The sequence below is a fragment of the Gymnoscopelus microlampas genome (genome assembly GCF_963454915.1).
Source record: "Gymnoscopelus microlampas genome assembly, chromosome: 8".
Classification (NCBI taxonomy): Eukaryota; Metazoa; Chordata; class Actinopteri; order Myctophiformes; family Myctophidae; genus Gymnoscopelus; species Gymnoscopelus microlampas.
The window spans coordinates 40,887,297-40,901,003 of NC_139945.1; the positions used below are offsets into that span (position 1 = coordinate 40,887,297).

Genomic DNA, 13,707 nt, shown 5'->3' on the forward strand with positions numbered 1-13,707 from the left:
GAGATCCAACTTGAAGTTCTATAATCACATTATGAGGTATGGTTCCCCATACAGTACATTTACATATTACATATTCCCACACATTTAATACATATTTTATATCTGAGGTAAAGTGATGTGGTGTCTCTTACTTACAAAAGAGACTGTGAGGTACTCTTCCTTACTATTTTTAGTACACACCATATGTATGGTATATTTGATATTGCTGTTTTGCTATTTGACATTTTCCTTTATTATGATAATTTTTTTACAATTCGTGGAAGCTTGAACATAAAATAATTTCATCCACTCTTTTAAGCCTGTAAACATGCGATGTGACAAACTTGAAGTTGATTTACCTGCTATAAATAGAAACAGCATCTAAAGCTGAATACTATAGGTACTGTGGCAATGGATTTTACTAAAATGTGTTCTTCCTATAAAAATGTGAAGGAAAAAAGAAAAGGAAAAATAACTATGCCCAATAGAGTTGGAAACCTTTGTCATAAGGATCATTTAAGGTTTTCTTAGCGGGTGCTTAGATGAGCATGTTTGCTTACCGATGTTCCATTGATGCTCCAGGTAACAACAGGCTTTGGGGAGCCCTCAGCTTCACAGTAAAGGACCTTATGCTGGCCATCTTCCCCACGGCGCTTGTACAACTGTCTGATAACTGCACCACCTGCAAAAAGACAGACATGCCACTTGAGCTACAATACATCAGACTAAAGCATGATTCACATTAAAATTCAATTAAAAAAAGGAAATCCTAATTTCAAATGAGCAGCTTAACAACAGTAACAAACACCAATATACAAACAAACAACTACACAATTGAACTAAAATGTGGAATAAAATAATCTTGATAAACAATACAGAACCTTCAGAGCGTCTAAGTCAGTTTAACAAATAAAATAAAAAAAGTAACAATTTTGAATCACGATTAGATGTACATGCAGGTAAAACATAACGCCAAGACGGAAACAGGGACGTTTCCAGAAGAAGAAGCCAAAATGCTTGCTGCTTTCCGGAGGATTGATTGGATACAGAAAGAGTTATGAGTAACTGTCATAATGTATTGTTGTATGGACCCTGAGTCTGAAATAAAGATTGAATTGAATCCATGTATCTTTGTTTCACTGCGATGATCATAGAAAAGATTTTAACAATGCTGTTCAGGCTGTTCCTATCTTTTACTGTGAGGCTGTGAAACCAGTGGATAAAGGAAAAGCTCAGAAGACTCAATAAAAGATTGGTAAAAAAAATGTGGTTTGGCAGAAAAGCAATTTAGTTTGCGGAGAATGTGAATTCTCTGTTGTCCCATCTTCACAATAGTGTCAATGTTAAAGGTAGGGTAACTGATTTTCTTTGGTTAAAATGAGTGTTAAATAGCTCTATAGTCTGATAGTACTCATTGCTATAGAGTGTTTGTTCAGTAAAATGAGTCTCATTGTCTCTCCAGCTCTTTATAAAACAGAAAATGCATTTTTGTTTCAGTTTCAGTTTCATTTCCAATTTTATCAAATCAGGATAGAGAACTCAATCAGGATATAGATTAAACAGGTGAAATTGGAAGTGATGACACTAAGAAATGAGCAGACAAAATTGGAACTGGAACACTATAAAAATGAAGCTTAAAAATGGGTACTTTCTCCTGATTGGCTGAGATTTTGACACCTACCGGAAAATTTATTTTCTGTTTTTTAAAGAGCTGAAGAGATGGGGGAAACTCCTGTTACTGAACAAACACTCTATAGCAATGATTACTATCACAATATAGTGCTTTAACCTTTTAACAAAATACTTTTTGTTTTCACCCAAAAATATCACTTACCCTACCTTTAACATACCATTTAAGATGGTCATCAACATTAGAACCCAAATATTTGTATGAGACAATGTCCACACTTTCATTGTGTGTGTAATAGATTTTAGACAAGGTTTTATCCCCCCAGGAACTAAAATCAGTGAGAGCATTCCCATTGCCTGATTCTGATTCTCGGGGAAAGGACAGAGACAATGTAGTCAACAAGAAATTTGATCAGAAAGCTAGAGAGTGGATGAAAGGATGCACCCTTGTAGTCATAGCTTCAGAGAAGTGAAGAGGTCCAAGCTCCACAGTACAAGGTGCAACACATCCATAATAGTCACAGAGCAACCTTTCTATGAAAAGAAGCTCCACAGTACAAGGTGGTGATGCATATTAAAGTCTCAGAGCAATCTTTCTATCAAAAGATGGGACTGCATCGTGTTGAATGCTGATGAAAGGTCTCCAAACAAAAACCTGTGCTCGCGTCTTTACTGTTTTTTTGTTTTTTCAAAATAGCCAATTATTTCTTTAACAATTTTTCTCCCCAATTTAGTCATTATGCCAATTGATTCCTCCCCACACACATTTCTGTGTGTTGTCACTGCTGCCGTATCCTACTGACTCACCTGCCAGAAAGGATCGAGCCCCCACCGGGAGAACGTAGAGCCTTCGCACTACTCCTCCCGCCCAATACTCCCCGCTGACAGGTGCGACCCACAGCCCGTAGCAGTACGTGCAATGACCATTATCACCCTCCCCACCCGGATTCCCTCCCCCGAACACGGGTGTGTGTAGACGTGTTCGCGTAGACGCTCGACAAAGCCGGATGCACCACAGTGGATTCGAACCCACAACCTCCATGGTGGTGGGCAGGGACTGCACCACCCGAGTGCCATTTACTGTCTTTTTATAAAATGAAGAAAACTCAGATCTTCATCCATTTTTCTCCTCAGTGGGTTGACCGATCGATATGAAATTGCACATGGGCATTGACCATTCAGCGGCCATAACTGAGTGTGTAGAAAGGCCATCAGAAGGTCACCAGTTGGACCCTTGGCTCGCCCAGTCAATGTGTCAAAGTATCCCTGAGCAAGACACTTACATTAACTCTTAACTGCTCCCTCTGGGTTGTATTAATCACATCCACTGCTTCTTATAATTAGGATGGGTAAATGCAGAGGATGAAATCCAGCTATGTGCAAATGCACTTGAAAAAACAACTACTAAAGGGGACACAATTACTATTGCTATATTACTATTATTATAGGCAGGGACTGAGGAAGCTGATTTTTCCGCACAGGGACTAACAAAGATGATTTTCCAATGTATGTGAACTCAGTTAATATTTCTATCTGTCCTCATCCATTCACATTCATTTTTCTCCTTAGCGGGTTGACCAATATTGATCTGAAATTGCACATGGCACACGCATCCTTGTGGATGGACTAGTAGGTTATTACTTTAACCCATTTAGACGTGAGGCCGATTATAAAAACGCCTTCTAAAACCTAACCATAGTTTTCTGAAAACGTTCAAATTCTTACTAAAAATAAAAAATAAAAAGTGATGTTACTATATTATAGCAACAACTAATGAGACACAGAGGTGGCATCCGGATTGAAAGGTATAACAACGTATAGGTAGCAACAGGTCTCAATGAAAGCTTTGCATCCTCCACATCTCTCCCTGCCTGCTTTCATCCCATGGACAAGGGTGGTTGGAGTATTGACATGGTATGCTACATCAAAGATGACTAGGGAGCATCTCATTCCTTACCTTCGACAATAAGCTCAAAAGAGCCTTTTTGGCTGATAGCTCCGATGGTCACTTCACACTCATAGCGGCCAGAGTTAGAATAGGTCACTTCGTCAAACTTGGGTTCCCCATCAAGCTTAATGCTATCCTAAATAAAGAAAGAAAAAAGAAAATTAGAACTATCAACAGAATAGACACACAAATGTACAGTACATACTGAATATTAGTACAATGGCCAACAAAAATACTTAGATGGTGGGTGTCTGTTAATATTGGGTATCAGCACACCTCAAACATTGTGTATAATCAGCATTCTATATCAATACTAAATCAATACTCCTGAAATATTCAATTGCATGTAACAGTAAACAAACTGTAGCAACCATTTGTTGGACTAGAAAGTGGTTACCAGACAACACAGCTTTTGTTTACTGCTTGAAAGTGTAAAAAATAATAACACAGGCTCTCTTTATTTTCAGTGGTAAATGGCCATGGTATAAGTACAATAATGCAGGATAAGGTGTCCAGATATAGGGAACACCAGGATTATTTTCCAATATCAGGACACTTTGTCGCACTTTATCACTTGCGTATACTGTATATGCTTTGATTTACACAGAGCAGTCCTACCTTGGTCCAGGACACCGTTGCTACTTCAGATGCATCAATGTGCAGGCTCACAGCCAAGGTCTCACCAGCTCTCTTCAAGATCTTCCCAGAGGGGCTTAAATTCATGTCCAGGTCTAAAAGGGAGTACAGCATCATTAAAAGACTGTTTAAGAACCTTGTGGAAAACATTTACAGCACTCCTGCAGTAGAAATTACAACCTCCCATTCCAATACATCATCACCCAACCACAACTGAACCACAGTTGTCACTGTTAACACTGCCGTGCCAAAATACTATCCTCTATAGAAAAAACAATGTGATGTATGATAAGGATTAAGACTAGTAAGTAGTACAATTAATATGTTTACATTCATTGTTCGTCATTCTGTGGCAACGCAAGTGCGTTCCAATCTTTAATACACATAATAAACACACAGTACTACTTACAGTTGACTGTGATGTTCTCTGAGGCTTCAATCTTAGCATCGTCGGTAAGAGAGCACTTGTATTCGCCAGTGGCATCACGAGTGACTCCTGTCAAGGTGTAGGTGTTTGAATTCTCCACTTTCACCACCTCTCCCTTTGAAGTCATAGTGGTATATTTCAGCCATCACACATAGACATACAGTATAGGTTTCATTAACAGAGAACCAATGTTGTAACAGTTTTAGAGATGTATTGTTGTTATAACATGTTTGAGCTTTTGATGAAGAATATAGTCAATATCTTACCTTAATGTGAAAGTTAAAGCTGGCAGGAGCTGGGTTTCCATCTGCCATGCACTTCAGGGTCACGTTGTCTCCCTCCGTAACAGCCCCTTCAGACATTACCTGGAGACTGATGTGTTCGGTGGGATCTGTGGAGGGATAGGAGAGCAGGTGTTGAGCCGTCTTGCCTCAAGGCAAAAAAGTAAGCAGGGGGGTGAACACTGGCTGCTGAGCCTATCGATAGTCTAGTTAGGACTGCACTGGGATTTAGACATTGGGATCGAACTTGTTTACTCACAGGTGATGGAAAAGGTCACTGGAGCAGAGACTTTCTCTGTTCCCACAGAGAGCTGGGTAACACAGGTGAACTGGGCATCTGTGTCTGCCTTCTCCGCAGTGTACTGTAGTGTGGAGGAAGTTGTTGACAGGCCAGTATCGGGGTCCACGTGCACTGAAGCATTGATTATGATTTCTAAAGCAAAAGCAAACAGCACTCATTAATACAAATGGCATTGTAGAGTCTAATAACGACGGTCCAGTCCAAAAATGAGGAAATGCATACACGTTCAACTATGATCCAACGTTCATGCTCATCATGAGTTTCCCTTTTACTTTGGCAGGTATTTCCTAGACTGTTCAAGCTTTCATGGCCGGAGTGCACGTTGCCGCATGAGCTGTGATTGGTCTACTTTTGAAGGGACAGACATACATATTGTAGGTGTAAAAATACAAATTCTATTACAACATATTGACTGCAGGCAGTCTAAAAGGCTGCAAGGGAACTGCAATCCATAGCTGAAGCCTAGCACAGTCTAACAGGAACGGCACAAGATTATTTCTGCAAAAACTTGTCAAATGCCAATTTGTCATACCTTGCTCAGATTTTCAGTTATTCACAATGATAAATCAGGTTGAAATACACACCTTTGCCATTGGCCACCAGAGGTAGCTTGTTTTTAAACCATGTAACATTTACAGCTGGATAGGTATCTTCTGCACGGCACTGCCCCAACTGCAGAACAGGTGATAAGAACAGAAACAATAGTGAATAAAATGGAAAAGACCTACATTTTACACAAGTAAGTAAAGTCGGAGTGGCTTAATGTCGGTATCGGCCAAGAATGAGGATCTCTTTTTCAATGCGCTAGACCACTGGGAGATGGATTGCTGAGGTGCAATGCAACCCAGGACTTACCACACAACTTACCCAAGCTGTGCTACTCATACTGAGTTGGTGTTGGCCAGGATCTAACCCAGCACCTTGCGGTCCAAAGGCAAGTGCTCTACTGACTAAGCTACCTAGATACCTGCATTTTATATCTAAAAGAATAACTTTAGCATAAATCTAAGCCCCATTTAATCAATCCCACAGCTGCCCAAATGAGGTCTTTCAGTTCATTAATAGAATTTGAGGGCTCTCCTTTCCTAAGCAATAGACCATGAAATGCCTAAAGCATTACTAAAGCATCTCTCCTTTGGGTCTGTTAATTTGAGAGTGTGTGTGTGTGTGTGTGTGTGTGTGTGTGTGTGTGTGTGTGTGTGTGTGTGTGTGTGTGTGTGTGTGTGTGTGTGTGTGTGTGTGTGTGTGTGTGTGTGTGTGTGTGTGTGTGTGTGTGTGTGAGGGCGAGGTGATACTGCTGTTAACTAATTCATGAGAATCACATCAAAGAAGTCATCATTCCAGCAACATGGCGTTTGGTACGCCTCGAGAAGCTCAAATGATTGTGCTTTTCCCATGATGGTTTCCTGCTTAGAATAATGTAGGTATAAGCAATTATATGATTTTAAAAAGCCTACCTTAACTAGTTTGCCAATCTCTAGTTCTTCAGCTTTGTCAGCAATCTCCAGCCTGGATGGAGCCTCTGCAATACAAATTGAAAATAGTGTCAATTAATTGTTCATTGTTTATATTGATTCATGCATATCATCAACTATTCGTGCAATTACATTAATGACAAATAAACAATAACAATGAAATTAAGAGTTTAGAATGTGTTCATGTTCCGTGTACTCACTGTGGATCTGCACAGAAACAGGATATTCTCTGATGTCTAACATTACTCCAGAAACCAGCATGCAGGTGAAAGTCTTCTGGTCACTGAGGGTGACTTCGGAGATGAGCAGACTGGAGTTTTCGGCCAAGCTCACGCGGCTTTTGTAGTTGTCAGTGGCGATGACTGAGGCATTCTGGTCTTGCGGCTTGACAATTAGATCACCTGAAACACTTTCTCCTTTGTCCTGGGGAGTAAAGTTTGTACATTAGGTTACCGTTCTGCCAGCTAAGTTCTAAAAACTGTAAAAGTAGAGTGTCAAACTCTAAGCTATAGGTTAATGAGTAAGAACAGTTGCATTTTCTATTAGATGTAGATACACAAGGTATCGCAAGGTGAAGTGTTGGTACTGTATCAGTTACCACCTGTCTCGCCCCAAATAAATGAATGAGGAAATTAATAACTTACGTATTTCCATTTAGTGATCAAAAGGCCTGTTGGATTTGCAGCTCCATTGTTGCATGGCACCTCAAGTGTTTCCCCATATTGGCCGATGACAGTTTCCAAACTGTTCACTGAAAGTTAGAGGAAAAAAGACAAATTAAAACTTAATTTTCATCTACTTTGACACAGGGGCTCAGCCTATTAACCACAGCCATTCTTCAACCTTTTGACTCAAAAATACACTTTTGACACTGACTTTTACACTGAACCTGTAGGCAGAATGTGAGGGGGAGAGAGCCGGAGTAAGCATGAATATACAAATCCGTAAGATATTGCTCAGTTTACCATGAAAATGTTCTCACAGGGCAGTCCCACCAGAGCTCACATAAAGGTTATCTTAAGGCAGATGAAGCGACTGCAAAGTAACATAGCTATGGTGCCATCCAGGCAAAACTCATCAGCAGTCCGAGAGTGTATGTATGAGAACAAATGAGTCCCTAATCATGGTTATAATGTATTGAATAAACAGCAAATTAAGGCTTGCAGAGAAGCACATAGCGAGGAGGATACTTAATTGGTCTCTTTGTATTCAAACCTGATAGTCTAATTAATACAATCTACACACAAACCAACAGCAGCAAACTATAATGCTGCTATATATACTGTCTCTTCATAATGTTCATCAGTATTACAATGGCAGTCATGAGCAAAAGATGAGAAGTTCATTTATCTGCTCCCTGTGTTCCTGTGCCATAAATGTAAATCTTGTTTAAATGGAAGTGCACATTTTTCTGTAATATCAGTAGCCTACAGTGATTGCCTGATATCACCTAACCAAACTTTTGACAACTTCTGACTTTACTGTCAAATGTCCTGAATACTTCAGATCTGATTTGTACCTTTTGGGTGACATTTGAAGGAGAGCAGGCAGGGCTGTTTCATTCATCACTTCTGTCAATTTGTGGCTGCATTTTACAGTGCTCTTTGGTAATCCTTTCTCTGGTAATCTATTGTAGGCTATATCAAATTGACCTTCATTTCTAAAGAAGTACTAATTTACAAAATGGTATGCATTTATATAGTGCCTTTATCCAAAGTGCTTTACAATGTGCATTACATTGACCCATTCACACAGACAGCAGAGGAAACCATTAAAAAATAGCAGATCTACAAGCTCATAGCACGGCACTCTGTGCCACGCTATGAGTTTTTATATCCGCTATTTTTGAATAGCCAAAGAAATTACACAGATGTGTCATGATGCGACAACATGTACTGATGCTGGTCAAGAAAACTCCTCAATTTCTATTCCAGAAATTATTCCTGGGTTATATGGCGTGATGTGGTTGGGTTTGTCAGTTGCCCAGACCTGTTAATAATGGTCAAGATTTTTGATGCTGTCTTAGAACAAATGATTGCACAATCTGTTGAGGTGGTTGAGCAATTATAACAAGAAACATAGCAGATCTACAAGCTCACAACACGTTGGCACACAGTTAAGTATTTAGTAGTACACACACTTTGTGCTACATCCACAGCATTACAAATAGATCCTTTAGGCTCAGGTGATGAATGCTTGGTGTGATGTCATCAACTAAAGTCAAAGCCAAATCCTCAAAATGCATGCAAAATGAGCTTGTACTGCTTCCAGCTTTCGATGGCATTAAATAATAGCAGAGTGGGAAAGGCTAAAGCACCAAAGAAGATCACTTCATGTTCCTGATTAAGGTACCTTGTATCCCCAAGGAGGGATAGGAGAAAACAGCTCAAAAGCCCACAAGGGAAATCATCTGCGTTCTCTTTCTCTCTCCTGTCTCTGTGCAACACTCCGATTTCGATGATTTAAAACAATATATATGAGTAAAGGCTGTGCAGTAAATGGTGGCTCTGTAACAGGCAGATTCACGTTTTGGCCTATAGGCCAAAACGTGAATCTGCCTGTTACAGAGCCACCATGAGGCTGATTTGAAAAATGTAGGGTGGCGTTTCTTCCTTGGCCTAGTGGGGATGTGCGTACAAGGTTTCACGGAAATCGGAGGCTGCGTTCATGACTATTTACCAATGGATCAAATGCCCCTGTCCCCCAGTTAAAAATCACTAAATCATAAAAAAACCCGATAGAAAGCAATACGTGATTTTTTTTAAAAACACTCATCTTTTAATTATTATCATTAAAAACTAATAAAATAACCCTTGTTGTAAAACAACAAAGTTGTCCTTTAAGATATTTATTGCCTTGGCAATGTGCCTATAACTCACACTGCTTGACATTCGAAACATTTCCATGATTCAATACAAGTTGTTGTTGAGAACTGGCCACTTGAGTTGGATGGAGGTTATTTCACCGCTTGTCTGTTAGCAAAATATGTGTCTGTTAGAATTTCATTAGACTTCGTTTGAATGGAAGGGCTTTTCGTGAACATTGGTGGAAATGATGAGTATGCTGCCACGAAGAGATTATTAACTTATGCAGTGAAAAAGGTAAAAGGTCCAGGTCACAATCAAGGGTAAGGCTTGTACAGGCACATTTCTCCTTAGTCTATCATTGCCGTTGCCTGTCTATGTCTCTCCATTTCTCTGTCTGTGTGCCTGTCTCTGTCTGTCTCTCTGTCTTTCTCTCTTGAGAAGGGCTATAATCATCTCATTGATGGATAACCGAGAGCCTGATTGCACAACATCCTCTTCAGACAGGAGTCTTTCTGTTCTGCAATCCACGAAGTATGCTTTAGGAGAAAATGTCCAAGCTAATATCTGTAATTTCTGCTCTTCATTTCTCGCTGAATGCAGTCCTCACCTGCCAATATGCATTATGGAGCCTGAGAGATCTGAGTATTATGTATTTTCTATGCAAGCTTCACTCCCCATGCCTTCATATTCTACAATTCCGTATTAAATCTATGTCTTACTAAAGTATTAAGTCCAGCACATTTATTAAGACTGTAGTTTATTATTAATAGCGCTTATTTATTGAATATATTTTGGTCAGTTTTCACTTTAAATAGGATAGTAGCATGACAAGAAACTCAGGGCAGAGAGGGGGAAGGACACGCAACACACAGGTCTCTGCCCAGGATCGAACCGGACATTGTGATTATAATATGTACCGGTAGTTGATCTAGTCAGCTGCTGGCATGCCCCAGTTATATACATACATTATGTGTATTGATAGTCTCTGGACTCTGTGCACCCATGGATGCCTGACTGTGGCAGGTCATTCTTTCCCAAGCTTGAGTCTTGAAACCTTTCACATGTCCCACACTGAATCACAAAAATCTGAAATCATTCTCAGTACTCGCCAACCTAGATGCTAGACTGGGCAATATATTTTAATTTCGATATGTCTACAATATAAAACTGCTATTAAAAAGATTAAATGATCTAAAGGCTCTCTGAAGATTTTATTTCTAGTAAGCATTTCCAGTTTGTTTAAGGTTTAGACTTTAGAGACAGACCATTATCTTGCATGATCTGTGTGCAATTGTACGTTTTGTCACAGCATGAAAGTGCACAATGTTGGAATGATTTTGTGACATAAAATAACAATAACAATGAAAACATACAGTAATATGATCACACTCCACTGTGCCAGTTGAAATGGTGAACTTTCTCAATCAGTGCCTTGGACTGAACTTGTTCGTGTGCACAAACATCACATCTGAATTGGAGATGTAGGCTAATTTCTCTGGCCCTAGTCTCTATTGGAATTGTGCCCCAGCTGTGTGGACTTTGTCAGTGCAGCTAAGTCAATAATTAAACACTGCAGAGCAAAGACAACCCAAATGGGCAGGAAACATAGGCTAAAACTTACTTTTTCAAAAACTACTCTGAGCCAAGGGTTTGGTTAATTGGTCTGTGGAGGATGAAAGCTAAAAAAGTGCAATCTAACTAGAGTGTTGAAACCATGTTTTAAGCGAATATATTATGCACAATGGCTCTTCTACTTTACCAGTATGACAAAATAGAAAATAGAGTCTTCATGTAGTATATTCACACACTTTTCCACAATGGAAACCCACCCTGAGCTCTGAAAAATTACATCTGAATTCATATCAAGAACAATATGAATTCCTTTTTTCCCCTCTTTTTCCTCTTTTTTTATATTTTACAGGAATACTGTGGTAAAATTGCTGTCTTTGTTCAGTACACTGGTCAACAGCCCCTCCTCCAGACAACAGCAGGCGGGAATGTAGTTAAAACATAGCCTGCAGTCCCACCTGTCAGACTTCCATTGTGGCCTCATGGCGGAAATAGTGGCTCAGTGTTCCTTGATGTAAGACATGTCCTGAAGAGGCCTCCATACCTGTTCAGGCTTGTAGACTTAGGATTAGGTTTCTGTTTCTACCGCTCTTTTAGGGGTTGTGCAGAGACTCCAGAAAACAAAGGAGAGCAGGGCTCAACAAGGACAGAACGACGAGACAGGTCTCTGTGTTCAATTGTTTTGTCTCAGGAGGATTCAAACTGAGACGTCCGGCACACCTGAACGAATGAGGTGTCTGCCGCCGAACAGTGAAGCCAATTTGCTAGTTTGGTATTAAACATTGGTATCAACGCACTTGCATCAGAGTTATGAGTGTACGGCTACACGATCTTCAATTGCTTTGTTTCACTCAATTCAAAAACGAATTTCATGCACTGTTTTACACCTGTAAACCTGTTATGTGACAATAAAGTTGGAAAATCTATACATTAAAAAATAAAACTTCACCATTGTCTGGCTGCAGAATACACATTTACTGTACTTTCCGCAGGGCCCAAGGACATTTCTTGGTAAAGAAAACAAACCAGCAGTCTGTGCAGTTTGTTTTCCTTTCCTTCTGCCAGGAAAGCCTTTCTTTTCTGCCAGGAAAGCCATGTACACAGTCACATTCAATGATAGAACAAGATATAAACAACTATAAACAAAATCTGCTGTTAACTGCACCCAACAATACTGAAGCTCTGAAATAACAAAGAGCAGTACAAAGATGCAGTCATTTTACCAATAGATTTAATATCTCATTAAGATTTTAATGGCCAAACTAATATTTTAATAAATGATATTCTACTTTCTTTCTTAGTTTGCATTCTGAACTTCATCACATAACTAAGGGTTTACTTTAAAGCTGCTGACACCACAATCAAAGAGACAACGTAATGTAGCTTAAAATGTTGGATACAAATATACGCTTCAACACAGAACATTAAAGGTTTTGTCTTAATGTGGACATGGTGGAAAATATAAGAAGGTGAGTTTGTTATGTAAATGGCAGTAGCAGTCAGGAAGAGATTATGCATATTCTGAGGACAGTATGACTGGCTATAAGGTTAGCCTGAAATTGATTGTGGCATGATCATTAGTCTTTCAAATCTGCTCTTCTATACATTGAAACAAATTACTTCCCTGAAAACCTCTTAAAATGTCATAAATTGCGTCAGCTGTAAGGGTACAGCAAGCAACTGCTTTTACAGACAGCAGCCTTCTGGAGGGATAGTAGCTAAGTGCACTCAGAAATCACGTCCATTATGTTGTGAATTATGTATTTGAGGGGCGTAGGCCAGGCGACCCTTGGGGAGGAGTGGTTAAGAAATGCCTGTAAGCAAGTTTGGGAGAGAACATACAGTCCTGACCCTATATAGCGCCGCTGTCCAGCAGAAACCTTGTATGTCCAAAACAGTTACTTTTCAGAAAATAGAAAAAAAACTGCGATCCAATGGATCCAATGTAGTTATCATTAAGCTCTTTTTCATATTTTTTAATTAATTAAAAAAAAAATCAGGCAGGCAACTTTGGGCATGTAATTATAAACAAATGTGTTCAAAAATGTTCAGATGTTTCAAAAATAGTGAAAATAGCAGCCCACAACGCATTACATTGAGACACGTTGAGAGCTTTTAGATTGTCATTTTCTGCTACTTTTGCACGACACTGTCAAACGCCAAAAGTGAAAAATGGGGCATTCATTTATGGAAAAAAACATTAAAAACATAAAAATATGAATTATGGAGATACAAGGTTTCTTCCCAACAGCAATGATATCCACCAGCATCTCCCATTAACGGCCTGCCATTAAGCCTCACATTAGGCCATTAACAAAGCACGGCCATACTGCTCCCTATTGGTCCATTAACTCCTAATCAAATTCAAAGCTCCTGGCTTTGGCAGTGACTTCACCCTACTGCCTCCGTAAGAGCCTGGATTACCTCACACAGTGGTCTATGGGTTTATGCACAGTATTGTACAGGAAGCAATTAAATGTCCTTTCGTAAAACTCAACAGATAGCCTAAAGACTATACAAGCCTAATGGAGCTCAATTGTCTTGACCATGTTATTCAGATGAGATTCAAAACAACTTTTCAATATAACATACTTAGCCTATACTTAATGGCCCCAAAATTATTATTATTTTTACTATTTTAAAACATTAAAACAA

General features: G+C 39.4%; 1 protein-coding gene across 2 annotated transcripts in view; it reads right to left on the reverse strand.

Annotated features, from left to right (window-relative positions):
* alcamb (activated leukocyte cell adhesion molecule b) overlaps nucleotides 1-13,707 on the reverse strand; it is a 30,970-nt gene that overhangs the window by 5,429 nt on the left and 11,834 nt on the right. For both annotated transcript variants that reach the window (XM_084064149.1, XM_084064148.1), the window contains exons 2-11: nucleotides 7,321-7,427; nucleotides 6,877-7,099; nucleotides 6,659-6,723; nucleotides 5,786-5,873; nucleotides 5,160-5,333; nucleotides 4,886-5,010; nucleotides 4,602-4,734; nucleotides 4,175-4,287; nucleotides 3,566-3,692; nucleotides 540-661 (exon numbers count right to left, since the gene is read on the reverse strand). In XM_084064149.1, the coding sequence (XP_083920275.1) occupies nucleotides 540-661; nucleotides 3,566-3,692; nucleotides 4,175-4,287; nucleotides 4,602-4,734; nucleotides 4,886-5,010; nucleotides 5,160-5,333; nucleotides 5,786-5,873; nucleotides 6,659-6,723; nucleotides 6,877-7,099; nucleotides 7,321-7,427 (1,277 nt within the window). The remainder of the gene's footprint in view (nucleotides 1-539; nucleotides 662-3,565; nucleotides 3,693-4,174; nucleotides 4,288-4,601; nucleotides 4,735-4,885; nucleotides 5,011-5,159; nucleotides 5,334-5,785; nucleotides 5,874-6,658; nucleotides 6,724-6,876; nucleotides 7,100-7,320; nucleotides 7,428-13,707) is intronic.